Source organism: Trachinotus anak, unplaced genomic scaffold, assembly GCF_046630095.1.
Source record: "Trachinotus anak isolate AG129_WGS33_773 ecotype Australia unplaced genomic scaffold, CSIRO_AGI_Tana_v1 ptg000019l, whole genome shotgun sequence".
Classification (NCBI taxonomy): Eukaryota; Metazoa; Chordata; class Actinopteri; order Carangiformes; family Carangidae; genus Trachinotus; species Trachinotus anak.
This window is the reverse complement of record NW_027273870.1, coordinates 3,805,847-3,833,007: the sequence shown is the minus strand read 5'-3', so window position 1 is coordinate 3,833,007 and position 27,161 is coordinate 3,805,847. Positions and strand designations below refer to the sequence as shown.

General features: G+C 41.7%; 1 protein-coding gene across 14 annotated transcripts in view; it reads left to right on the top strand.

Annotated features, from left to right (window-relative positions):
- Positions 1 to 25,133, top strand: part of add3a (adducin 3 (gamma) a) — a 98,631-nt gene extending 73,498 nt beyond the window's left edge. For 5 of the 14 annotated variants that reach the window (XM_071503218.1, XM_071503219.1, XM_071503217.1 and 2 more), the window contains 13 exons: positions 2,848 to 2,986; positions 3,740 to 3,891; positions 4,135 to 4,215; positions 9,189 to 9,338; positions 9,800 to 9,943; positions 10,868 to 10,966; positions 11,997 to 12,173; positions 13,878 to 14,135; positions 14,951 to 15,055; positions 15,383 to 15,469; positions 18,121 to 18,244; positions 21,187 to 21,279; positions 23,533 to 25,133. In XM_071503218.1, the coding sequence (XP_071359319.1) occupies positions 2,848 to 2,986; positions 3,740 to 3,891; positions 4,135 to 4,215; positions 9,189 to 9,338; positions 9,800 to 9,943; positions 10,868 to 10,966; positions 11,997 to 12,173; positions 13,878 to 14,135; positions 14,951 to 15,055; positions 15,383 to 15,469; positions 18,121 to 18,244; positions 21,187 to 21,279; positions 23,533 to 23,783 (1,860 nt within the window). In that variant the 3' untranslated portion in view covers positions 23,784 to 25,133. Of the gene's footprint in view, positions 1 to 2,847; positions 2,987 to 3,739; positions 3,892 to 4,134; positions 4,216 to 9,188; positions 9,339 to 9,799; positions 9,944 to 10,867; positions 10,967 to 11,996; positions 12,174 to 13,877; positions 14,136 to 14,950; positions 15,056 to 15,382; positions 15,470 to 17,220; positions 17,245 to 18,120; positions 18,245 to 21,186; positions 21,280 to 23,532 lie in introns of all 14 variants that reach the window. The other 9 variants (XM_071503227.1, XM_071503228.1, XM_071503226.1 and 6 more) reach the window with 3 other exon arrangements.
- The last annotated feature ends 2,028 nt before the right edge of the window (positions 25,134 to 27,161 follow it).

Sequence of the window (27,161 nt, the reverse complement as noted above, 5' to 3'; positions counted from 1 at the left end):
GAGCTAAAACAGAGTAAATATTGGACTTACGTTCAACAGTTGGCTAGAAACATGACTTCAATAAATGCTAATGTTGCTTTGTGGCTGCTGGTTATGTAAAAAGGCAACTGTTAGCTAACAAGTTACTATATTTACTTAAAAGGTGATAATAGGTCAGTGTTGTATTAACGTGTACTGCTGAACCCAAAGTGACCAAAAAAAAAAAAACTAATTAATGCAGGTTTAATAGCACCAACTGATGCGATGTTGGTTCAAGTTAGTTGACATTTTGTAAGAGCAACCAGTGTCAGGCCAGCTGACCACGTCAAGCTCGTGAGAATCCTCCAAAACAAACCCAAACAAAGGCCTTTCTAGTCGAGTCTCACTGAATCTGCCCGAGCTGCAAGCGTCTGTGCTGCGGCTCCACTAAACTGTGTCTTCAGCACTGTGGCTCCAATGTCAGTGTGATGGCACAACAACAGTCTCTGAAGCACAAATATCCAGAACAACAGCACCAACAAATGAAAAACAAAAAAACCCTGACCCGTCACTGTCAGACATCCGCAACAGGCCAGTTGCCAGAGCAACCTCGCCATTAGCGGCGGAGGAATGTTTGGCTGGGGTTCAGAACCAGCGGTACTCTGGGGCTGTATGTGTCCTGACACGGAGGGTGGGTTGGTGGTTGGGGTTGCTCCAGTTTTAACAAAACACCCCCACGCTGGTATAAAACCAAAGGCCCCAACCCCATCCGCGTAACACTAATGGAACGTCCCCTGGGGTGACTGGAGGAGACTTGGGGGGGCAAAGGCAAGAGGAAGTGAAGTGTCAGAGATGTTTTTGTGCACAGACACAGCTCTATTGGGAATATGTTGACTGTTGCATAAGCACTGAGATGAAGTAAAGGCATGAATATTCGATGTTGCCCTGGTAGGGGAGTCATCACATGGAAACAGTGTCACGGCCTATTTTCACTCACACTGTGCTGGTTTTGCAATGACTGGTTTTAAATTTCCACCAGGAAGCTGAAGTGTCAGAAACTGTCAGTTAACTCAGACGATGAAGTGAAGTTGAGTTACACCAAGAGAAAATATTAAGTCCTTCAAATGTTTGTAGCGCACGATGGAAGATAGGAAGGTGGACCAGATGGTGGAAATATAATTAAAATGTTCAGGAAAAACTGAGTCAACATTCAAAAGAAAGTCTGAGTCAGATTATGCCTTAAAACCACGATAGCTGACTCAGAACCAGGCTGTACTTGAGCACTCCTGGAAATCATTTGTATTATCAAGCTCAGTGAGTTCTCCTACAGATAATAAGATTTTAGACGTAGGGTCTCTTGTTTTGCAGTAAAGCTTTCATTTCTTGGGCAGATAAAAATACAAATGTGTAATTGGTTGCCAGGGCTTTGTTTAAGTTTTATTAACTGGACAGTTTAACACGTGACAAATGATTTATTAACAGATCTCTTTCAATGATCTCGTTATCCACAAGTTGCAAGATGCAATGCAGAAAACAAAAAGTACAGATGAGAGCATGACACGTGGTGTGGACTTTTCTTGCATCTTTCTTTCATTTCCTGTCACTGTCGCTGTCAAATAAAGGCAAAATGGCCCCAGAAATAATCATTTGTAAATGCCTAATGGTTAAAAATGGATTTTCCTGCTTCAGTGATATCATCTCAGACTTTCAAAACCGTAGCTTTGGTACATACTTGCACTGTATTGCACTGTTTGGGTCTGCGGCTTGAAAATCCTCTGTACTGGTCATAGCTTTAATTACTTTAGCCGGTAGAGAAAGGTGAGTGTGCCCCCTGAGAAGTTAACAACCTTATTAAGATTACCAGGAGCTATCCATACAGTATTACCTCGTCGGCTGTTACCTGCTGCAGCCTGGCTTTGACTGGAGCTGTATGAATATGACATGTCTGCAGTAGTTACACAGCCTGCGGCACCACTGTGCAGGCTGACAGTCCGTCGATTCTGATGTAAACTGAGAAGTCTTGTGATTTCTGTTTGAACATTTGATTTATGAGCTGTTGCACGGTGAGGAACATTTACTTGGAAGGAAAGTGAAAGCATTAAATCATACAGTGTTTGATATGATGTAACGCATCCAGCTGTGTGTGTGTGTGTGTGTGTATCTCCGGTCTTGCATAAGAGCATGTTAGCATGTCGTGTATTGTGTCTGTGGATTCAGATGATGACTGTAGTCTGGACGCGAGGATTAGCCACACACACACACGCTCTCTTCCAGTCACTTCAAGTAGCCAATCATAATGCATGCTGTGAGCTGGTCACACAGCCAGTCCTGACTCAGCTTCTTGTGCAGCTGGCCTATCGTGATCCAGCTTCATAGAGCCCTTTAAGGACGATTCAGATTGACACCCGAGGAACACGTCTAATCTGTGATTAACACGTCTCCCTCGTTCTTCCTCTCTTTATTCCCACTCTTCCTGTCTCTCCAAATGTTCCCACATCTTTTTACTCTGTCGTCTCTGTCACCACTAATCCCCTCTTCTCTCCGCCCCCCTACCCTTATCTGTCTCGCCATCATCTCTCATTCTTGTCTTTTTATTATTTTTTTTTAATCTGAGTTCAAGAAAGTTGAAACTCCATCTTTAGAGTTAAATAAATATATTTTTTTCACTGTTTAAGCAATATAATGTCTGATCAAAGCATCCTAGCTCATACATCATTTTGTATGACCATGCTTTAAAAATCATAAATTGAATAATAGCCTTCTTGGTGTTGAAATATTGCTTTCCAAAATGCATTTAGGGAAATCCGAGGGTTATATTTCTAGTTTTTGACACATTGCGTCACATTATTTTCTCTCTCTCAACTCTTTCTCTCTTCTCTTTTCCCCCAGGCCTTCAAGGAGGAGTTGGAAAGTCTGATCCAGGAGCAGCAGCGGAAGGGAAACAACCCCACCGGCCTGCTCGCCCTCAGACAGATTGCTGACTTCTTCATGGCCAGCTCGGTGGCTGGCTTCAACACCTCCCCCCTCAGTGAGTACACACGGTGCTACGGCCCGTTACCCCAGGCAACCAGACACTAACATTTAGAGGAACATGCCACCCTTGCCCAGGGTGCAGCCACTTTGAGCTGTGCTGAAAAACAAAAAGAGAGGAGATCCATATGCAAACTTGAGCTTTGTGCACTTAAGGGCATAAATACCCTAAGAGGACCCAACCCCAGACTCCGGAAGAGCCGTGCATTTTTCTCTAGGTTTTGATCCTTTATGAATTCTGTCCAGGAGTCCATATGTGAAGTCTGTTTCCAATCAGAGCGCTGGAATGCGCAGCTAATACAGAATTACATGTCCGAGGCAATATAGCAGCTCAGTTCAGCTCTTCCTTGAAATGCCCCAATAATGAGTGAGTCTGATGAGGAGTGGCAGTAAACAAATTTTCAAAGGATGAAGTGTTGTTACGAGCATCTCAATGTGTAAATTAGTCATCTGTTTGATACGGAGCCAGAAGTGTTAGAAACAGTACATCATTAAATAAAAATGCAGATGTTGAGCAGGGGTCCTGTGTTGCAGTCACTGCTGCTCTCAGGAGTCCCAGCGTAACTTTAAAGATTACTAGTGGAAAATGTCGCCGCGGTAGAGTATGTCAACTAACACACATCTGAACTGAACCTGTTCAAGATTTAAATACAATAATATATAATATCACCCAATCTTAAAACAAACTTTTTCTTTTTTTTTGTATTAGTAGCTCCTCATTTTAACTCTACTCCTTCCTGCTCTTTCCCAGGTCTGGGGATGGTCACTCCCATCAACGACATGTACGGAGTGGAATCCACCACGATGGTGAAAGGCGAGAAGCTGACGCGCTGTAAACTGGCGAGTCTCTACAGACTGGTGGACCTGTTCAGCTGGGCGCACTTCGCCAACTCTTACATCACAGTGAGTGAGGAGTAACAAGTGTTGACAGCTACAGTTTATGAAAACAATAAGATATGCTGATTGATTTAATGAGATTTATGGTTCAATATAAGTTGAGTGTTCTGAATGGAGAGGGTGGGTCAGTTTTAAGAGACATTGTCCAAATTCTGATTCTTCAAAATCAGCTGATCAGTCGCCATTTTCCTTGAATCTTTTTCGTTTCACAACAAAAAAAAAAGTGACTTGACTTTTTTCTTTTCTTAGGGCCGGGTCAGCAAAGAGCAAGACCACATCCTTATCATCCCCAGAGGACTGTCATTCGCTGAGGCATCTGCATCAAACCTGGTAAGAAAAATGAGCCGTCATTTTATTCCAGCAGGCCAACAAACACGTTTGCAAGTAAAGTGAATTAATTTCACTAGACTGGATAAAAAATTATAAAATGAATACATTTGTAACAAGTGAAAGATGGGAGATTAACTTCCTTTTTTTTAAGAAAAATAACTCAGACATTTTTATTTTATTTAAGCGTTGGTGTAGCTTCAGAATTGAGACACAAAGATACCCACAGCACAGAGACCATTCAGAAATGGATTTTAAAGCTTCAGTTTGAATTCAGTGATTGCTTCGTTAGATTGAAACAAATAAAACGGCTTTAAATGTCTGTTTGTGTCAGTGTCCTTGTCTGTTTGTTTGCCCACAGCGGCACTCGTTGTATTAAGGTTTTGGCCTTCAGAAGACAGGGCTAATGCTTTTCTACTTTGCTTAATCAGCCATTTACTTCCTTCAATTTACTTCCTTGAATTGAATAAAGTGTAAATGAAGCACATTTCATTGTTTTGGTCTTCCATAGGCAGAAAAGACAACATCCCTCCCTCCCTCCTTCTCTCTCTCTCTCTCTCTCTCTCTTTCACTCTCTGTACATGTGTTTGCCATGTTCAGTGTCACTGATTCTACTCGTATTGACTTTAGTCTGACCACATTTTACCTTCTCTCTGCCTGCTGCTTTCCTGTAACAAGTCAGCAAATATTGTAGCTGGTTCAGGTTGTTTGTCTCTCTAGTTTCGGTTCAAAGAGTGCACATGTTGTCACAGCGCTGGGTATGCTGTGCCAATAGATCTGCAATTATCTGTTGCCAACCCTGTTTTTTTTGCCTCGCATATTAACTCCCTTCAGTTCAGTTTCTATCTCTTTGTCTGTTTTCCTTGCTTGTTTCTCTGGTTTTCGTAGTTTTTATTTCTGCTTATTCCAATGTATCAAACTCAAAAAGCTGAAAAGACAAAACCAACTAGGGTTTCTCTGTATTAAAAACAGACATAGACATACAAAAAAATAATCTTACTAAAATGATGACATATGGTTGGTATGACCAGACAGGTGAATGGTTTCGTTTCCATGAACAAAAAGTGTATTTATATTATTCTGAAAAACACTGTCACTCACTTGACAACCACATACAAGCATGTTTGTGTTTTAGAGTGCAGTTCTGTGCATATATAGACTTTGGCATAATCTATGAAATCAGAAATGGAAAAATGAAAAACATGAAATATCTGTAAGAAAATAATATTAACTTTCCCTATAGTAATACATTCTTTGAATGTTCTTCATATTTCTTTTTATTTTCATTTACCAAACTAAGCCACATAACCTCAACATAATTTGCCCTACAAAAGTTTAAAGTCACTTCACATTTTGATCATATCTTCTGTCTTTTTCTAATTTCTGCTGTGTTTGCTTCGTTGTGCTTCTCTCCTGCTTTATCTTCAGCACCTGTGCAAACATGCACACACACACCTGTGTAATGTTGCTGCAGGTGTGGGTTTGACAGTGGATGTGGAGGCCGTACTGCTGACAGACAGATTTCACTGTTGGACCTGCTGGAGTTATTGGCAGGCAGAGATATCGAATGAAACTCAGCTGAAGTTCAGCTGGTAACCTGCTTGGAATAATATAGATAAAATATAATAACCTTTTTATTAATATCAAATATATATATATATATATATATATATATATATATATATATACAACATAAAGATTTTACAAGTCTAGAGTTAGTGTTGCTTTGTTTCCTACAAGACCTAATTTCAAATGAAGCATAAATTGACCAGGCTGTTTTCACTAAACTGTGTGAAATCTTTTAGGTGTCTTGGTGCCACTGGGAAAAGTCAAAGCGCTAAAAACACAGTTTAACTGTGTTAACCAAAGTACTGTTAACTAGTCTTTAAAACCTAGTCAAACAAAGCCCGATGTTAATAGCTCAAAATGAATCTTTTTGCCAACAGCAACTTAAAGTACAAATTATTCTTAAAGTACAGAATTAGAAATACAAGGCAGCATTATCTAAAACTGAGTATTTATAGTTTGTGCGTCTGGACCATGTCTATCTTTGCTGTGTGTCTGTGTGAGAGTGATGACCACAACACAGCAACTGCCAGAAGAAGGAACAAAATTATGTAGTCTATGTAAATCTTTCTGTATTTTAGTCTCTCTGTGTTTTAATGCCAGTCTGTCACCGCTGTGTTTCCCTGTGCCTCTCTTCCTCCTCTTCTTCTTCTCTCTCGGCCTGGTGCGATCCAGCGGTCTCTGTAGTTACTGCACATGGCTCAGTTCCAGTGTTTAGAGAAGCAAACAGATTGATTAAGAGTCACCCAGTGTAAAGAGCGTTAGATGTTATGCTGGGGTCAGCTGGGTGGAGGCTTGAGCATCAGAGAAAGGCTGGAGTGCAAGTTGGCTTTGGACAGTTTCCATCTGCCTCTCCCTCTCTGTGTCTCTGTTGGACCTACGAGATGAAGGTGGGGTCATTTGAGTTCATGGAGAAATTCACAGATCGGTCCATCTCCGTGCTTGTGGTACCTTTAGTTTGGTTTTAGTTTAGTTTGATGTCACTGTAGAATTTCATGGAATTCACGGCTCTAAACATAATCTGAGCAATGATAGAGAGCGACATTGTGTCAGAAGTTCAGAAGTCAAGCTGTTCGATCTGAATCATCCTTGAAGGAATTCAGGGATTTCATGTTCCAAAGAGAGCCTTTTTTAAAATTTTCTCACCTACTTGGCATCCTACCGAGTCACATTTCAGATTCCTCCTGTGACACGTCCTTTGGCATCTTTTTATAATTAGAAGTGCTATGCTCTTCAGAGGGGCCTCTCAGCTGTGGGGCTGTTTGACCGGCAGGCTGCTGCAGCGGGTGGGAGCAGCACTTTGAAGGACGTGACAGGGTGAACTGACACTGTACTGGACATGTGATGTAACCCGGTCGATGTTTGACCGTCTGACAGCTGGCTGTGACAAAGATGGCGGTAGTTAGTTACGCTTCGCTGGTGCCATTCACTTTCCTCTGCTGGGTGAACGATCAATAAACAGTCATTCATTCAAACATCTATATGGCTGTTAAAAGGCCGAGCACCACTCAGGACGTGTCTCAGGATTTTCAGCCTGAGTTGACCCAGAGATCACCAACAAGCTGTGAGCTCCACCCTGGTGTTCGATTTGATCCATATTTTTATTTATCAGTGCCAATACAAAGCCTGAATTGAACACACTAGTTTCCAGAAAACTATTTTATATGTAAAGCCAAACTCATTAGTTGTAATGTTGTTAATATAATTATGTGAGCGCTACAAGAATACAAAAAACAACAAAATGCCATATTTGAAATAAGTTAAGAATCTGAAGCGTTTCGTTCAGATTTTTCTCACTTGCAAGTTTTCAGTACTTAATGGAAACGATTGTGCTGGTCCTCAGGAAGGAAGTGTTTTAGTATTCAGCAAAATTATGAGGTGTCAAAAATGAATAACTTCGTTGTATTTTAGGAAGCAAACTGTTGTTTTGAACATTAATTAAGGGTGTAAAAAATCTGACAGAAAATCATAATGATAACCATAATGAAAACTGGGGATGGGAAGAGAGTAAGTAACCATGTGATTATAATTGTGTTGATTATTATTTTTCTGGAATTAAAATCAAGTTTGTCATGAATATGCTAATAATTCTGTATAGAAATAACAATTACCAAAAAAAAAAAAAAAGTAAAGTAAAAGGCTCATTCTCAGCCTTGAGATGTTGGTATGGTCCTGGTATGAAGCTGCTTCCCAGGAAAGGATGTTTTTTTTTTAGAGTCAGTGATAAGATTCAGAGAAAAGTCACTACATATTTTAAGATCTTCTCCATATCTTACCAGAATTGAATTTTTGATGTGCCAGTTATTTCTAATTCAGGTTTCTGGTCCACTGCACACACTCCTTCCTTACGACATCATCAGCTTTAAAAGTTGCTCCTGGATCACAGTTTATCAGACGGAGCAAAGTGCAACAGAAAAAAAAACAAAAAAAAAAACACAAGAGACATATTTTGCAGGCTCCAGCTGAACTGGGTGTATTTCATTAGCCCCAGGCTACATGATGGATGCCCTTTCCTGTTCTGATAGCGCACACTTGGACTCAGTATAGTGAAAGAGAAATGTGAGCTTGTAGCTTCTGGTTTGCATCACAGAACAACATGTGGTTACAGTGATGGCAATTTTGTACAAGGTCTGAGGTAAAGCTTGGTTTTCTGTTTGTTATTAGGTTTTACTGCGAGGGCTGACATCTGCACTCAGTTTTGTTGTTTCTCTTCCCTCAGGTTTTATGCCTCAGGCTCTCTGTCCAGCTATCTGTCTTTATTCTCTGTTTTTCTCCGGTTACCCAACTCTCTTCCCTCCAGGTCTCTGCCTCTGTCTTTCCCTCCGTCGCTCATCTCTCCCCTCATGTAATCTAATAACTGCTAACTGGCTGGTAATGAAGTTGTCATAGTAAAGGACATCATGTCCACTCTATGACTGTATTACGTTTCCTGGTAATGCTCCAATTCATTTCCTGGAGAGGAGCAGGCGGAGAGGAGGAATCGTTGATAATATGATTTCTGTCACCACGTGCATTGGTTTTGACTTATAATTATGTCCTCTTAGGTAATGCTGAAGGGTTATCAGCTCTGTGTTTGTGTTTGAGGGGGTGGATGTGGTTGTGTGTCAGTCTCTGGATGTGCTTTAGTGCCTGGGTATATTTAATTACACTGATCTGGGCATGGTTAGTTTTACAGTAAGTCTCTGTGCGCTCTTCCAGCCTCTTTATATTCCTGCCCTCTCAGGAGAGCCCTCTCAATGATGCTGCTGTCAAACTTACAATAAGCTCGTTCAGTTTGTGTTTGAGTGTCGTCACACCGTTTTGGAAAGAGACAAAAGCTTCTGGGTAAAAACGGTTGGCGCTTTACATCCACCGGCTCCACATTTAAATCGGCGTCCGCTGACTCTGTCTCCTCTCCTCGTGTCCCCCAGGTGAAGGTCAACATCATCGGGGATGTGATCGAGCAGGGCTCCACCAACCTGAGGATCGACCCTGCGGGCTTCAGCCCCCATGCTGCCATCTACTCCATGCGTCCAGACATACGCTGCATCATACATGTGCACACTCCTGCCACGGCTGCTGTAAGTTCACTGCACACCTTTCAGAGCTGCCCTGCAAGCAAATGGCTGTCGAACCTCTCCGCCCTGGTTAATCTGAGGCTCGTTTTTTACAGGGAATCTAATATAGCAGATCCCCACATCAGATATTGCATCCGCATGAGATGAGTTCTTTGAAGTTCTTTGATGAAATTTGATTGGTGCAATTATATCACTGAACTAGACTGACATCACTACTGAAAGGGAATACTCATCCGCAAATAGACAACGTTACGGGGAGGTTTTTTTGATCTGTGCTCCGCAGGCAGGAATTCAATTACATTTCTTATGACAAGAAAGAGGCTTGTCTCTGCAGCACAGTTTCAAAGTATTCTTCACACAGAAGCATCTCAGGGATATATCAGCTGCAGACTCAGATGAATGAAGGAGCTGTAACACACCCATCAAAGCTTCTTATCTCTCTTCTCACCTCTCTGATGCTTTAGGTGTCATCTATGAAGTGCGGCATCCTGCCCATTTCCCAGGAGGCATTGATCCTGGGTGATATCGCCTACTACAACTACCAGGGCAGCCTGGATGACCAGGAGGAGCGCCGAGAGCTGCAGAAAGCCCTGGGGCCAACAGCAAAGGTAAGAAAACCAAGAAAACCAGGCATTGAGCGAGGTGTTCCTGCTTATCGTTGGTAAAGGAACAGTTCTGCATGCTAAATATGAAGCTACAGCCAGCAGCTGGTTAGCGTAACCTAGCATAAAGACTGGAAACAGGAGGAAGGAGTAGCTTGGCTCTGTCCTAAGGTAAGAAAATCTGCATATTAGCACCACCTAAAGCACATTACACGCTGTTTGTTTAATCTATACAAAAGTGCAAAAATAACACATCATAGATTTACAGGGAGTTGATGTGCTGCACTTTTTTTGGGGTGGGTGCAGCGATTTCCTGGAATCATATTTTTTTTTTCGATCACCGATGGGTTGTTAATCAAAGAGCATGAACGATGACGATACCCTCTTTGATCCACAAACTCCACACTCAGTGACCGCAGGCAAAAATATGACAAGGAGTCAACAAAGAACAATCCACTCAATATTTAGAAGTAGTTTTAAAAATAATCAAGGTAAGGGTGTTTTTACATCTTGTCCTTGCAGTCACAAAAGAGACACGATCTAATCATCAGGGTGCGGTGCATCTCAAACAGGAAACAGTAGCAAGACAGTCACAGACATCCTGTTGGAAGGTCTGCTGTGTTTGGGTTAACTTCTATACCTCCTCCTGACCCTGTGTCTTGCACTTGGCTTCTTTTTAAATCATCAGTGATCATCAGAATTTCAACTGGTAAAAAAAATTCTGGGAATTCAGGGGAATTTCCTCCGCCGGTCTGTTGCCAGGTCCTGCTGTTTTAAGCAAGTGGCCCAGCCCTTGTCGATACAAGGAGTCGGAAATGTTTTGGTGGTTATTCATTAATTAAAGGCCTTGTTGCAAAATTTTCCAGTCATATTAAACTTAAGTTAGACAAATGGACCTCTCTCTTTTCTGTGTGTGTGTGTGTGTTGCAGGTTTTGGTGCTGAGGAATCATGGTGTGGTTGCTCTTGGGGAGACCATCGAAGAGGCCTTTCACTACATCTACAATGCCCAGTATGCCTGTGAAATCCAGGTACGTACACACACACACACACACACACAGCACATTCCAGCACCACTCGTTCACGTGAATTAGACCTGCAGGGCGGCAGCTTGTCCTCTAAATCTAATCTCTCCACAGCCGCCGTCACATTTCCCCACTCTGACTTTTTTTAACAATGCTACCATAAGTCATAATGTCGAGCCATGTGGACAGTGTTGGATAAACACAGTCTTATAACCAGGCTATTAGGCGGTTGATGAAGGGAGTGAGAAGCCAATGTGTTGTCGTTGACATTGGTCCAGAGCAGCATTTAGCGAAGGGTGTTGTCCTCCCTTTTTTTTCACGGGGTCAGTTAAAAAGCTCAAAGGGGAAAGTGTGTAGTGTTTTCAGCAGGTCTGGATCAGGAGGGAGGAATAAGTGTTAGACTGGTTATTTATCAGCATTAATTATGAGCCGATATTAATATTTCACATTCAGATTTCACGTATTGTAACGGATGCAGATGTAGTTTTCAGACTTTCAGTCGTGAACCTGTAGTCGCTTGTGTTGTGCTGTAGCAGAGTGATGAGAGATGTTGTGACGTAATTAAAGTTTGTGTTACGTGTGAGATTTCTCTCACTGTCGGGTTCTTGTGTGTCTTGTAAATATGGTGGATTTTAGAGATGTTGTTGTGTCCCCCGGCTGTAACAGGCACACCAAATCTCCTGAGTGACTCTCCACGGTCGAGCAAAAGAAAACATTAATCCATCCTGCAAAGCCCAGCTTAATTTCTATAAATAAATCCCCCGACCATGTTTGTGTATGTCATGTTCTATATTTTCCTTGGTGCTCTGGCAGCTTTAGATTGAGGGGGTCTTTCCATTGCTTTTTACAAAATGACATCTTTTCTTGTGCATGGATAATGGTTCGTTCCTATATGTTGTTATTTTAGTTGGATGGTCTATTGCCACAGATGTTGGGAGATACAAAAGGCCTTTCTGTCTGTGTTGTGTTTCATCAGCCATCAGTCCTCAGCAGAGGCTCACATGCTTGTCCCGCTCTCCTTACTTTGTGTCTTTAGGTGAATGCCATCTCCTGTGCTGGAGGCGTGGACAACCTGATCGTGCTGGACCAGGAGAAGTACAAATCACGAGTGTTCGCCGTGGCCACAGCGGCTGCTGTCAACATGTCTGGCCAGTACAAGTGGAAGGTTGGAGAGCTGGAGTTTGAGTCTCTGATGAGGATGCTGGACAACCTGGTGAGTCCACATGAGAAGATTTGTACATTTAGCACAAATGCACTGGTAGGGGAACACAAATACTGTATATCACAATGCCTCAGGCCCATTAAATGACTAGATATCACATAAACACTTAACCCCCACTCCTCACTTCACATCTGTGTGTTATCATTGTAGAAATAACTAACATGAAGATAAGGGCACTCAAAAGATTTCTCTCCTTTCTTGAATCCTCGCACATTGTGGCTTATTGAAGTGATGCTACGAGTCATTTTCACACAACTGAACATCTGTTTGACATTTATTTGTCACTGACTGATTAAAACTAATAGTGATAATCTGTTGGCATGCAGAAAGGTGTTTTATGAAATCCCCTGCAGTCAGTTTTACATTTCCAACTGTTAAGTTAAAAGAGAGCGCCCTCTACAGAAATCTAAAACGCACCAACAGAAGATCGGAGCAAAACAACAACAGTACTAGATGCTGTTACACTGACAAATGTTATTTTGGAGGCACATTACAATAAACAGACTGAGGATGGAGAGATTAATTTTGAAGGACACAATTAGTCATTTGGGGATGAAGGAGGGAAGGAAAAAGCATTTTGAGGAAGCGGGGAGTGATGATTAAAAATTGGTTTGAGTCACCGCAGACAGCAGCTGTGTCGGTGTGTTCTCTCTCAGTCTGAGCTTCTCTTCTCATCCGTCCGCCTTGCCTCACTATTTCTGTCTCCCCCTCGCCATCTTTCACCCTACACTGTTCATCGTTCTCCCTGTTTCCCTCTCTTCTCTGAACAGCTCGTTTCTGTGCATCCCCTCCTCTCTTCTCTCACACCTCATAAACGTAGCATTTGTATCAGATAAGTTCTGGGTTTCGGCACAAGACCCGGACACAGCAATGAGAATGACGTGGGAGAAAATAAAGTGGCTTCACATTCCGTCTCCTTTTAACAACCAGTGTAGATATGAGACAAGCTCTGAATGTGTAGACATGTCTGAGTATACAGCAGGATTTTGCAGGAAAAGCGTGGGACAGCTCAGTCGAGAGAAAAAAAAAAGGTGGTGATGAATTCAAGGTGAAAGGTCAACTTTGACCATGCAGCTGATATGAAAAGGAAAAGGACAAAACAGAAAAGAACGGAACTTCGCTGTCAAGCCGAGCGTGGAAAAATGTGTGAAAAACAAGTGGGACCATGTGAGAGGACGGCGACAGAAACAGGGAGAGGAGAAAAGAAAAGAGGAGGATAAAAAGGAGAGAGGAAGGGGGAAGAGAGGGATAGAGGGAGAGGGGCGAGAGAGAGAGAGGGTCAGACAGGAAATGACTCTCTCGGTCCTCTGTGCTGCCAGAAACCATGCGGTCACAGCACAGTTTCTGTCTTTCTTTTCCAATAACTGACTGTGAGACTGGCAGCTCAACAGGCATCACAGGAAGGAGACGTCTCAGAAAAGGGCTGAATTCAGTTATGCATTTGGTGTAATTCAGTCTCTTTTGGTTAATGTTCCTCATGGAGTGAACAGGATGTTGCAGCAGTATGTTAAAAAAAAAAAAAAAAAAATGGGGGGGGGGCACATAAATATACAACCTGTTCAAATGGATTAATCATCTTCCTGTGAGGCCATGTGGTTTTGTTTCCTTGTCATTGCTCGTTCTGGACCTACACACACCAAACCACTGCAGATCAAAGAAGGCAAACTGTAGGTGTGATCTCGTTCCCTGCTGCAGGGCTACAGGACAGGTTACGCCTACAGGCACCCCATCATCCGGGAGAAGCCCAGGCACAAGAGCGAGGTGGAGATCCCCGCCACCGTCACAGCGTTCATGTTCGAGGAGGACGGGGACGGCGGGGCCACACGGCTGCCCTTCAAGTTCCTGCAGCAGCGACAGCAGAGGGAGAAGACGCGCTGGCTCAACTCGCCCAACAGCTACACCAAGGTCAGCGTGGAGGGCGGAGAGGAGCGCTACAACAGCCGGACAACCACGGTGAGCAGAGTGTGTGTGTGTGTGTGTGTGTGTGTGTGTGTGTGTGTGTGTCTCTTACACATGTCAGTTGTCACACTTTAAACAGATGAACCTCAGCTTTATATTGTTTTGAAAATATAAGACACAACTCTAGTTTCTAAGGTTTAAACAGACTGGATGTGTATTTGTGTGTTTACATGTGAATATGGATTAAAATAGTAAACCTAAATATGAAGCAATGAAATGTCATTGACTTAATATTCAGTCTGTATAGTGCAGAGTTTTGATACTTGATGTTTCCCAGTGTTTTAAACTTGATGCTGGATCGCCATCTACAGGCTGAACACAGGACTACATCGATTCAGATTGGTTTTATTTACTTCTGGGACATTCAGCTCTGCGATTAGCAGTGAATCAAACCTTAAAAGAGTTCTCTATAGATATTTAGAGTTACACTTGCTTACACTTAGACTTACTTCCTACAGTCTCCATAATGCAACTCAATGTTGTCTTTCATTTGAGAAACTTGTGTTGTTTGTAACTCAGGGTTTATAATAATATAATAATAATAATATCTGGACTAGAAAGATTAAAGATTAAAGAATAGATTTGTTACTATATTATCCAGCAATACAAAGATACTTATGATTGATTACAGTAAAGTCTCATTTATTACAAATCTATTTGTAATAATATTGTTTTTGAAAGTGCTGTAGAAATGTGATTACATGCAACAGTTACAATAAGGTTTTCACATATTACACATATTTAAAAGTGCTTGGTTGTTGTTTATGTGAGCAGGAGGTTTTGATATAGCTTGTTTTCACCTTTTACAGTGGATGAAGGCAGAGGAGACGGGAACCCCGATCCGGATCGAGGACCCAAATCAGTTTGTCCCTCTCAACACAGACCCCAGTGAGGTGCTGCAGAAGAGGAACAAAGTGAGTTTAACTCTTTCCTCTCAATCAGTGTGAGATTTAAGCCTGTGAATATTCTCATTTGTCCAGGTCATAGTATCTCAAAGGAATTTTTAAATTGAAAGCAACTGGACTTGGTTCATGAAACTGATGAAGCCTCTTGGATGAGATGTGAAACGTCTTCCTAGACAAATAACCAAGTCCAGTTGCTTTTGATTTAAAAATTCCTTTGAGTGTGAGATTTGTTTTGTTTTTGTTTTTTTAGTGCCCATAATTCTAAATCATTTAGAGTCACTGTCTTTGTTTCCCACTTACTGATAATATCATCGTGTTTGTTTTGTCCTGCTACAGATCAGAGAGCAGAACCGGTTTGATGTGATGTCATCAGGGCCACGCTCTCAGCACCTTGCAGGCATCCCAGTTGATGAACCACGACGGGTAAGAATGAACTCTCGGTGATCCCCCCCAAAAAAAACAAAAAAAAAAAACCCTAATTTCTTAGATTTTCCAGCCTTATAACTGAATTTCTTTCCATGCAGACATTTTTGTTAAATGTGAGGTCAGAAAATGGTGAATGCCTGACTGGTTTGCCTCTCAAGTTCCATGTAGCTATGTCACAAATCATCTCATGTCTACAGTTGGTCTGTAAGAGGCAGCTACAGTACAGTAACAGGGTTCGATGGCAGAAGTTTGAAGAAAACACAAGATAACTACAGATCAGCCAGAGTCACTCCTGAAGTTGAAAAATAAACTGAACTAGATTTTTATCAATAGTTTTGATACATTTTTATTCTAAATCTCATGATACATAGCTACATTTAGGTCTCTGCACTTTGCTCCAGGGTGAGTTTGTTTATGTATGTGCAGTAGTTTATGCAGGATAATAGACCCTCCTGCTGCACTGAAGTAACAGCAACAACACAGATTTCCTTAAGCACGTCTTTACTGAGCAGTAACTCAGATGATTTTTCCATTATCCGAGCTGAGTAGACGCCTGCTCAGGTTGCGGTTTTGGTGGAAATGACCTGACATGACTAAACTTTGTGAAGTAGAAGAAGCTCAAGACAAAACAAAACCTGTAAATGTCCACTGAGTCATGAGAGGAGATCAGAGACCTGTACTAAGAAGCAGGATCTGGGGTCAACGAGGTAACTTCAGGTTTAACTCTTGGGTTTTCAGTCGTACAGTGGTGGTTCACTTCTTACTGTGGGAAATCACCAGGTAACTGACGCTAAACTCCTAACCTGCTCTGGAGCAGATTAACTTCAGAGGATCAGATCAAAACCTGTCAACAGCCCGACTACTGACCAATCAGATACCTGGAAAAACTGAGTCATTATTCCTACAGGATCCTGACAGGGACAAAAGAGTTCACAATGAAGTGATCAATTATAAAGAGCAGTAGATATTTTTATACATAAGTTACATCTTAGTTTTGCTGTTTGAGTCCTTCCATATGTCCACTCTGGTTTTAAAACAGACCTAATGAATGAAGGTTTATCACACTAAACGCCCACATAATATCTATTCTAGCTAAAATTCTCACTCAGTAAGAAACTAACTAATTCCTGTACTTATATACAATATATCCTTGGCCTGGCTTTAATAATTGTAAATTATTTATAGCGTTTCTTTTCTCTATTCTAGTCATGTGATCATATTGTTTACATTTCACCTTGTTGAATATCTCTTTTGAATGTCGCTATAACTCACCTGTAGATATCAGCGTTTCTTCTCTGATCATATGAACTACTTTATTCATGGTTCTGATGATGTTGCTCATAATTAACAACTTTGCCTCTTTCACCTGAACGTAGCCCGTTGATAACCAGCTTCAGGTTCTCCAGGACAGTCAATGTTAGGTTGAGTTCAGCCAGATAACAAAAAGATATCCTGAATATGTTGTCATAGTACAGGCCTGTGATCAGTCAAACAAGTGAAAACACCCATGTTTGGTTCCATCATTGAGTCCAGGTGCTGTATCACTGTCAGTTTAATGTCATCTTTTCACCACTAGGGGGAGACAAGTGAGAGCATTATGCACAGGCAGCATGGACTGTGATATGCTGAGAGCCACACTTACAAATGAATAAAAAGAATCTAAAAGAACAAATATTAAAGATAAACTTCTAAATCTAATTTGGACATTTTGATGCTGATGGTTTTGTGGTTGGTGTCTTGTTTTGAAGGATCTGGTGCAGATAAAAGTTCTGGTAAATATCCACAAGTGTTTTCTAATTGCTCCTGTTCACGGCGGTGTTTTTATTTCACTCTCTTGTATTTTGTGGTTTTTTATTTGGCACCTTTCTTGCCTGCTCAGAACAGAAAACACTGCATGTGTTTATTAGAGTTGTGTTTTGAGATTGACACTGGAATACGTTTATAAAGTGTGTTCAAATGTGGTTCGTACTTCAGACAAATTTGCACTTCTTTGTTGTTCCCGTGTGTGAGTGTGGGTGTGTCTCGGACCATGAGGGTTTTTTAGACGTATTGTTGCACACCAGTTTAAGCAGACGTGTCAAAGACAATGTGTGTTTTGTTTGCATGTGTGTGACATGCTTTGTGGGTGTGATGAGCCTCACATATAAGGCTAATTGCATTAGTTTGTGTGTCGTGCATTTGCTGTGTTTATTTTCTCCAGTCTGCAGTGAAGATGTTTGCGTTTGCAGACTAATTGGTTGGGAAACTCAGCATAGAGTCGGTGATTAGATGAGTTCTATGTGATGTGGTCAACGCTCTTGTTTTATCTTTATATGAGCAGCCTGAGTTATACTGGAATGAATGCAGTGGGTGTGTGTCTGTGTCAGTCTGTGGGTGCTTAAGTATGTAAGAGACAGAGAGCTGTTTTTGTGTGTGCATGTATTAGTGCACTATAGTGTACATCTGTTTGTGTGTGTGTGCTTTGTTTTTCGCATGTGTGTGCATGTGCCTCCTGACTGTTTCTGTGTGTGTGTGTGTGTGTGTGTGTGTGTGTGTGTGTGTGTGTGTGTGTGTGTGTGTGTGTGTGTGTGTGCGTGTGTGCGTGTGCGTGTGCGTGTGCGTGTGCTCCCATGCTCGCCCGCTCACCCCTCTCCCTGTCTCCTCCCCAGCCATACGTGCCCACAGAGGAGGAGCAGATGGCTCCCCTGCCTCCCAACCCCTTCAGTGAGCTGTCAGAGAAGGAACTAGAGGAGTACCGCAAGAACGTGGAGAAGAGGCAACTGGGCCTCAGCGGTACGACACACAAATACACACACACTTAAACAAACATGCAGAATTATACACAGCATATTTGTGTGAACACTCATAGGTGTGTAGACGTACTGAAGTCATTGATGTTTAATCTGCAAATACTGCAGGAGCCCAGTCACACTGAGAGACATATGGACTACACACACACACACACACACACACAGACACACACACACACACACACTCAGTGACATGTACTCAAGCCAAAGACTTGTCCTTCTGTGTCAGCCGCAAACAATCCTACCAGTCCGAATGTTCATTTCGCAACAAAATATTCACCAGGCTTAAAAACAAATCTGATCAATAATCAATCTGTAAGGCACAATTTGAAAAGCGCACAAAGTGAGGAACTGTCCGACTAAATTTGCAGGGCCAATGTCATGAGCCAGTGCTGTATATCGGTTTTGGCAGAAAGCAATTGCAGTGCAGTTAATTTCATAGGTGTATTTTTATATACAATATTATAGTATTATAATATATTGTGTTTATATTTATGGTTATTTATAAAAACTGTTGTACAACTGTGGAATATCCTGCTCCTGACATACAGGATCTTTATCACAACTCTTAAAAAATAACTTTCTCTTGTTGAGTGAAAAGACTTTTAACTGTATAACAGACACAACCCTAACAGCCAGATATTGGCAATGTCCCACTGAAGCCTGTTAATGTTGTTAACAAGCACCATCTGACATTTTGAAGTCCTCAGAATCGGCTAAAACAGCTGGAGCAGATTTCAAGCTGAGCTTCAACTAAATCAGGATCTCTAAAAACTTTGGTCACATATCTGTGCCTCCTCCTCTTGCTCCTCAAATCTGGACTTGCAGATTTATTACTGTGCAGTTTGTTCTGTTCATTCTCTTAACAAAAAAAACAACCATGCAATCCAGGGTCTGTAGGGCTGTTGCCTCAGCAGCAGTCCCAGTTGACTCTCCCATATTCTAACACACTGCCTGGGGTATCACACACACACACACACACACACACACACACACACACACACACACACACACACACACACATATATATATATATATACCTTTTAACATAAGGGTTTGTCCCTAAGGGCTCAACTGATGCCTTCATCTGCGTTAACCTTGTGTATGCGCACACACACAAACACAGGATAGTCAATGTTAATCATATTAGTCCTCTGTCCCACTGCCTTTCAGAGAGGCAGGGGAAAAATCAATAGTGAACAGATAGTGAAGGGGGTTATCCACCAGTCCTCTTTCTGCAGAGCTCCTGCCACATTGGATCAGATTAATGTGTGTATTTGTGCGTGTGTGTGCATCAGCATGCACATGTGTTCGTGCATGTTTATGGAACTGTCCAAATGTTCTTATGTGCATATGAAACATGGTGCAAGTGTTACTGTGTGTGAGTGAGAGGCCGGTATGACTAAGATGGCAGACCGAACAGACAGCAGGTCTTCACACCCGCCACATGAGCCAAGCCCGTTGCTATGACACTGTTGCCCCCACAGCCCCATGAATCCCCGGTGACCAATCTGGATGCAAGCTGGAGACCGTCTGGAATGGGCTGATACATGCCTGGGCTGCACACACACACACACACACACACACACACACTCACACGCTTATACCTTTAACCTGTGATTAGTGGTGTCCAGTCCATTATCTACATCAACTACGTCAACTAAAACATGATTATTCTAAACATTAAATGTCAAAACTGATACAACTTATTCACACATGATGTACAGTACATGTGCATCCCATCGCTGTAGATGAAAACTATCTACTCCAAGTGAATATATTGTATAATGGGTGGAGAAACGACAAGACTTGTGCAGCCAACTCTGCACGACTGTAAACTGAATTCCTCAAATCTCAACTTTTTGCATGCAACTCTTGTTATCTGCACCTGGCACACACACAGAACATATGAACACTTTCACTGCACAGACCAGACTGTTACACAACCACGTTCTATATGCTGTGCATGAAGGAGTCGTGAATGACTGTAACCTCTCAGCCAACTGGATGTGTAACCCTGAATGTGCTAATGAATGTGTTAAAGTGATATGGGAATGTCATTAATTTACACTATCGAGTGTTTAAAACTAATCAAGCTACTAATGAGGAGCTGAACTGCAGCATTTACTGCTCTTACAAAAGCAACACAAAAGCTGCTGTAAACAGTTTTTATCATGTAAGAAATACAATGAGCCAAGTGCTCGATGAGTTTTACTGCATTAGGAGCCAGAAACCATAATGTGTGCTCTTAGAGATTAAAAAAAACTGATGAAAGAAGGGAAACAAAATTTAAAAAAAACCTTCTCTTAAGTAGAAAAAGGAGATGAAGGGCATTAAAAGTCTTTATTTTTAGGCATGATTATGGTGGAAAATATCACTTAGTGTTGACCTCATGAGGTAAAGATAACATCTGGATGATATTGTTGATATCAGTTTCTGAACAATATGAAAACAGCCGTGGTTGCAGACATTTGCACACCCACTGTATTTGAAAATCTGTCACTAAAAGCTAATAAATAATCTTATTTTTAGCAGGTTGTGTGTTTGCATGTTGAAGAGGGATATACTTGCTGGTCAGGGAATCAAACCTGCGGTCTATAGGTTACTTTGTTACATGTTACAGAGTGTGATGGCACTCAGGGGGCCTGATGATCAACAGACAGGGATTTGGGAAATTTTGTGGAAAAGCAGCTGTGCATGGCCTGATTCTAACATGTGTGTTGCAACTAATCTCTCAAACCCCACCCCCACCCCCACCCCCACTACCTCACCCACACCCACTCCCTCACCCCTCTCTGACCCATCATCCCAAATCCTTCCATCACCCCTTCTCATCCCACTCACCCCTGCTGTCATCCCACTACTTCAATCCCACCATCCCGCAATCCTCTCATCCACCCCACCCCCACCCACCCCCTCCTGCAGATGGTGAGCACGACCTAACCTCCGATGACGGCTCCACTCTCTCTCAGTCTCTGTCTCTCACCCAGTCCCCGCAAAGCACTCCAGCTAAAGAAGGTATCGCTCACCCACAGAGAGACAGAGACACTTTTCAGAATGATCTTGTGTGTCTTTAAAATCTGAAGTGTGTGCATGAGAGTGTTAGTTTAACTGAATGAAGTGAAATGGACTAAGAGCTCAGTGTGCGATGCCTAAACTACTGATCTGTGCTGTAAGTGTGAACTGCATCAATGAGTTTTCATACAAAAACCCAACGTTTAAATCAGTCAGACTTCAACAGTGTCCCATCCCGTGAGATTTCAGAGTTAAAACAGCAAAAGACCAAATTTACATTATTCTTTTCTAAATGTGCGTGTTTGACTTTAAAGGTATAGTTTGACATTTTGGGTAATAAGCTTATTTTGTTTTCTTGCCAAGGGATAGACAAGAAAATCTATACCTCTCTCATGTTCATGTGTTAACTATGGAGCTAGAGAGAGGAGGGGCTTAGCTTAGTTTAGCATAAACATAGGGAAAAAAAGCCTCTAAACCTTATAAATGATCATGTTGTGTCTCATTGTTTAATCCATACATGAACAGAAATGTAAAAGATGTTTGTTGTTACTGGGTGAGCTACACATTGTAACTATGCCATGACAGTTTTTTCTGTCTTTATGCTAAGCTAAATGCTCGGACATGAGAATGATATTGATCTTTCGTTCAGCAAGAAAACAAATAAACGTTTGTCCCAAAATGTCAGACTATGACTTTATTGGTTAGATTTTGCAGCAGCTTCCACGGACCGTTCAGTAGAGTTGTCAAATGAAAGCGAAGCGCAGCAGCAAGAGACCTGTTGCCTCTCTCTTGCCTTTGGTGTAAAACATCACAGACGTGCCAGGTTGGTGACAGGAGCGTGCTACAGTGTCACATGACAGATTTCTCTGTATTAAAGTGTTGCCTTTTGCTGTCATTGGGATCTATTTGTGTAGTGCAGCATTAACATTGTTTATCTACAGTATTAACACAGACATTCTTGTGTCTGACATTTGAAGCCAGTTGGTGTAACTCCAAGAACGACAAAGATCATAGCGGCCTCTTTACAAGTTGTAAATAATGACACTATGAGTTTGACTTCCTATCAGCTTCCTTCCAACACAAACACACAAAAACCACACAATGAGTAACAATTAATCCACGTCAGCACACTGGCTCAGGGGGACCCATATTGTCTGACACCCCCAGTGTGAGCTCGGTCAGTCGTTGTGTTGAGATTAGGTCAATTGTTGTACAGGCTCCTTTTTAATGTCAACCCTGTTTTTTTTTTTTTGGTTGCTAAGATGAAAATAACCTGAGAAGTCGTCACTGTTTTTTGTGTTTTAGTGCAGTAACATGATGCTGCTGCCCTGCATTCCCTTTGCAACCTCCATTTGCAACCCAGAGGAAGGGGTGTGACACTAGTTGCCCTGTTTTGTGAACACTCATTAAGGAAGTGGGTGTTGTCTGCTGTTCAAAGTCCCATTTTTTTTTAAGGTGAAAGGAGGACAGGCTTCCTGGGCTACCAGGTCACTGGGGTTTTACGGGGAGATGTTATGAAATATGTAGAGCACGAGGACAGCGTGTCTCTGTGCGAGCAGAAGTTCAACACGCAGTTCAGATGGAATTAGTGTGTCAGGGGCAGCGGATTCTCACATCAGGAGAGCGAGACATTCAGTTATAACACTTGTAAGATTTAATATGGCCCAATGCAATATCCCTGCGGTAAATGTGATTTTAGTGAAGCCTTTAGGGCTCTGTGTTTGTTTAGACTGCGGTTTAACTTTGCTAGTCTGATCTCAGCTGCTGATTAAACAAAACAAGAAATTCTATTGAATGCATTTTATTTCCTGATTTAGGTGACTTTATTTTATTTTATTTTTGCATAAGTTTGCCTACCGTACTGTACCCCATGCACACGTCCACTGTCCTCGCCGCGTCCCTTTAGTCTATGAGTAGATCCTTCCCTTCACTGCTAGTTTTGGAGTAACATTTAAATGGTTTGTAACTTAGAATGAAAAGCAGTTCTGTTAAATTCTTACTTTCCACAGCATCACTCCTTCATACAAACATCTGATTAGAAACACTATTGATTTAAGATCAGCATTTTACTCACTGTTCCACAAAATAATAATTGAGTACATGTCTTACTTTCTGCTACTTGATCAATATGAATCATAAGCCATATGATTGTTTATTTATCGAGGTTGCTGTCTTGCAGAATGAAGTGTTTCTCCCCTCCTGGGTTTCTTGCTCCCTGTCCTCAGCTGACCTCCGTCTTACTCCTCCCCCCCTCAGAGAACCACACGGGCCTGATGAACGGCAAAGACAACCACGGCGATGTGGACGAGGAGCTGTCCAAGCGCGTCAGCCAGCTGACCACCAGCATTGAGAGCGTGGAGATCACGGTGCGCTCCGGCGAGAAGATCGAGGAGGCGCTGTCCCCCGAGAGCTCGCCCTCCAAGTCCCCCAACACCAAGAAGAAGAAGAAGTTCCGCACCCCGTCCTTCCTGAAGAAGAACAAAAAGAAAGAGAAGACGGAGGCCTGAGATGAAAGGAGCGGCCGAGGCGAGGCAGGCAGGAAGACCGTCTGCGTAGAAGAAGAAAGAGGGGCGGCAGCCACCTTCTGTGTAATGTCTGTGTTTTTATTTTGTCTCCGTTTTCAATGTCCTTTCATGTTTTTAATTTTATTTGAATTTTTTTAACAAAAGGTTTTATGTACAAAAGGCAGACGAGAGGATTACAGACAAAATGATTTGGTTTGTAACAACAACCAAAAAAAAAAAAAAAAAAGAGGAATGTTTGGGGTGGTTATGTGGGTCCACAGATTCAAGCTGCAGCAGATGTGGGGTGATGAAGTTCTGGGTGCCTACACACCTGATCACCTGTGCAGTGCTCTAACAGGGCTCCTTTGAAGTCATTTGAGGCCATTTAGATCCTGAATTACTGGCTCCCCCTGTGTCATTTCCCAGGCTGAAAACAGAACTTGAAACCACAAAGCGTATTTCCTGCTTCAAAATCCAATTTTATGAAATGATTGGATTACAACCTGAGTGTTGTAAAACTGCACAAGTTGAAACTAAACCTCTTTTTTTTTTCCTGTCACGGTCTTTTAAAGTTTTGTTTTTTACATTCTGGTCACGTGACTCTGCATCGGGAACCGAGAGGCCACATGAAATTTGAAGTCACACTGGAAAGGGTTTGTGTTGATTTATTTACTGTGAGAGAAGCTTTCTCTCCGCCTCGCTCGCTCTCTTTAGGCGCAGGCTTCTCATATAAAACCTTGTCTTCAGCTGATTGTGGCTGAAGTGCAGATGAGTTAAAGGTTTACCAGACTGGACTAGATAGTGAGGATGAAGGCTGGGCAGCCTATCAGAGCTTAGTTGACATGATCTCAAAGAGCTGTCGACTCATTCACAATATTTATGTAGCATTTTCTTCTCTTCTCTTCATCTCGGTGTTTTTGCCAAACTAAATGGAAGAATGGAAAAAACAATCTCATTTTAGTAAAGCATCACTGTTTGTGTCTGGTTTGTCATCTCATGAATTTTTTTTTTTTTTTTTTATTGAACACAAATTTGGTATTAGTCGACTCTGTTTTGTACTCATTTCTAAGCTTTTACAGAGAATACAGATGTTACGCATGTTTTCTCTTTTTGCAAGAAGTGAATTTATATGGCTGACTATGTTCTGTAGTGATGCCTGATTGCTCAAATTATATTCTAATCTTCAGAGTATGCAAATTTACTATATAACACATGAAAACTGGATATGTTGGCTATAGATTTTTGACTATATATTTTTTATTTCATTGTGCTGCACTTTTCTTGTGGTATATAACACATTTTAGTTGCAGGTGGTTTCACCAGTGAAGGAGATTGTGAAGTATTCTGGTAGAAGTTGTGCAAGTAGCAAGCAGGGCATGGTGTTGGAGAAAGGTCGGGACCCAGAAAGTGAGTCGTATGAAGACAGAAAGAAAAGTCTTTCATTGGTGTCACACGTGAGAAATGATTTCTACTTTTCAACTCGACAAAAGTAAAAAAAAACATAAAAAAAAAAACAGGAGGTTTAGTGCTGAAAACTGCGTTAAACTATCTGCAGTCGCCAGCTGAAATGAGAATCATGGGTCGTGGAGCGATGACGTCTCTGTTTGGTGTGTTCGTGTGTGTTTTAAAGCCATATTGTAATTTTTTCCTCCATTTTTTTTTTTTTTTTTTTTAAATAATGAGACAAGGGTTGCGATTCTCGTCTGCCTGCTCGGCCATCAAGGACCCTAAACAAGACTTCTGTTAAATCACCCCAGTGACTGCATCGACACCCCTCAGGCTTCCAAAAACTTTATTTCCTGTAGCTACAGTCACAGCAGCTACGCTTCCTCGCTTAATTTGCCATTTACTTCCTCCTGGAACTGGAACATTATAAGGAGGGTCATATGGACATTTTATTTTTATTTGATCACGCTGAGAGCCCGGCCGTCATTTTTAAAGTCTCCCCTTGTGTAATTTCTCTAGTAAACACGATGGTGTTTGTAACTGTCAGATGACCCACAATTGAACTCTGCAAAGCCAAAGTGTGATGGGTTGACGCATTTCCTCCCCCCACAGTTTAACCAGATGTACCAATATCCCAGCTAGCAATGTGAAGTATTGGATTTGGAGGGAGGGAGGGAGGGAGGGTTTAGGGGCGCATCTTTAGCTGTGTCAAACGATAGCTTTTGGCTCTGGGCGAAGAGCTGAGGTCACACAACTGAGAGATGGAGAAGTGAGGTGTGAGTTTGGAAATGGAAGTGCATACGTGTGTGTAGTAGAGATGGGACAGGGGGTAAGGACAACCTGACACTAACACACCATGTTTTTATCACTCAGACTGTCTTTTTTTCTTTCATACCATCTCTCCTCCTGGAAAGTTTTTTTTTTCATCCTCCATTCGTATCGCAGTTTTCCTTTTAGTTTGCAGAGAGCACTAGACTTTTTTTATTAACCATTTTTTGAGCATATGTTGCTCCCAGATGAACTGAATGTGCATTGCATCCTTTTTATTTTCTCCTCTTCTGTTTCCGACTGTTTGCACCTTGCTTTACTAATGCCTCTCTATCCACCTCTTATTTTTCTGTTTTTAAAAAAAGAACGAGTTTTGCTTTGGCATGCCAGAATGAGCCAAGCTACTTTGTGACCTGTGAAAATCCTATATAAATGGTTATCTAATGGAGTTGCTTTTAGATGTATTGCTAATCAGTGTAAATTCACAAATAAAACTGTATTTTAAGAAACGGAAGCTCATTTTTCATGTTTGTGCATCACAATCCACGTCATTCCTCAAGTTGTTTTTCAGTTCAACATAATCCATGCACACTCATTTTACTTTATGCCATTATTGGGACTTGAGCATTTGAGTGACAAACTGTACATATTCAGAGGACGACGAGCTTAATGCTGCATTTTTCATAATAGTTTGAAGATATTGTAGAACAGCTTCATTTAGAAGGACCTATGCCGAAATACAGTACTTTAAATGAGCAGGAAAAACACAGTAACTGGTGCCTTTTTTTGTCTTTATTCCTAATGTTAAAAGATGAGATTGAATATATTGTGCGTGTGAATAGTTCAATCAGGAAGCTGCTGCACATGTATGGCAATGACAGCATGAATGCAAACGAGACTGTATGACAGTGATCGTAACAGGCACAGGAAATGAGGAAGCACTTGACAGAAGTGGAGAGTGAGCACACTGACACTTCTTACACACATGCATTGCTCTGTTTGAGCAGATTGTATCTATGGCCATATAAAGCAGGGTTTCGGTCTCTGGAAATATAGAGAGACATGTATGTGAGAAGATCTTTGTCCAAAACGCTGCATATCCATACACAACATTCCCATAAATTTACCCCTCTATATCTTAAGAAAGGAGTATTATGTTATTGACAT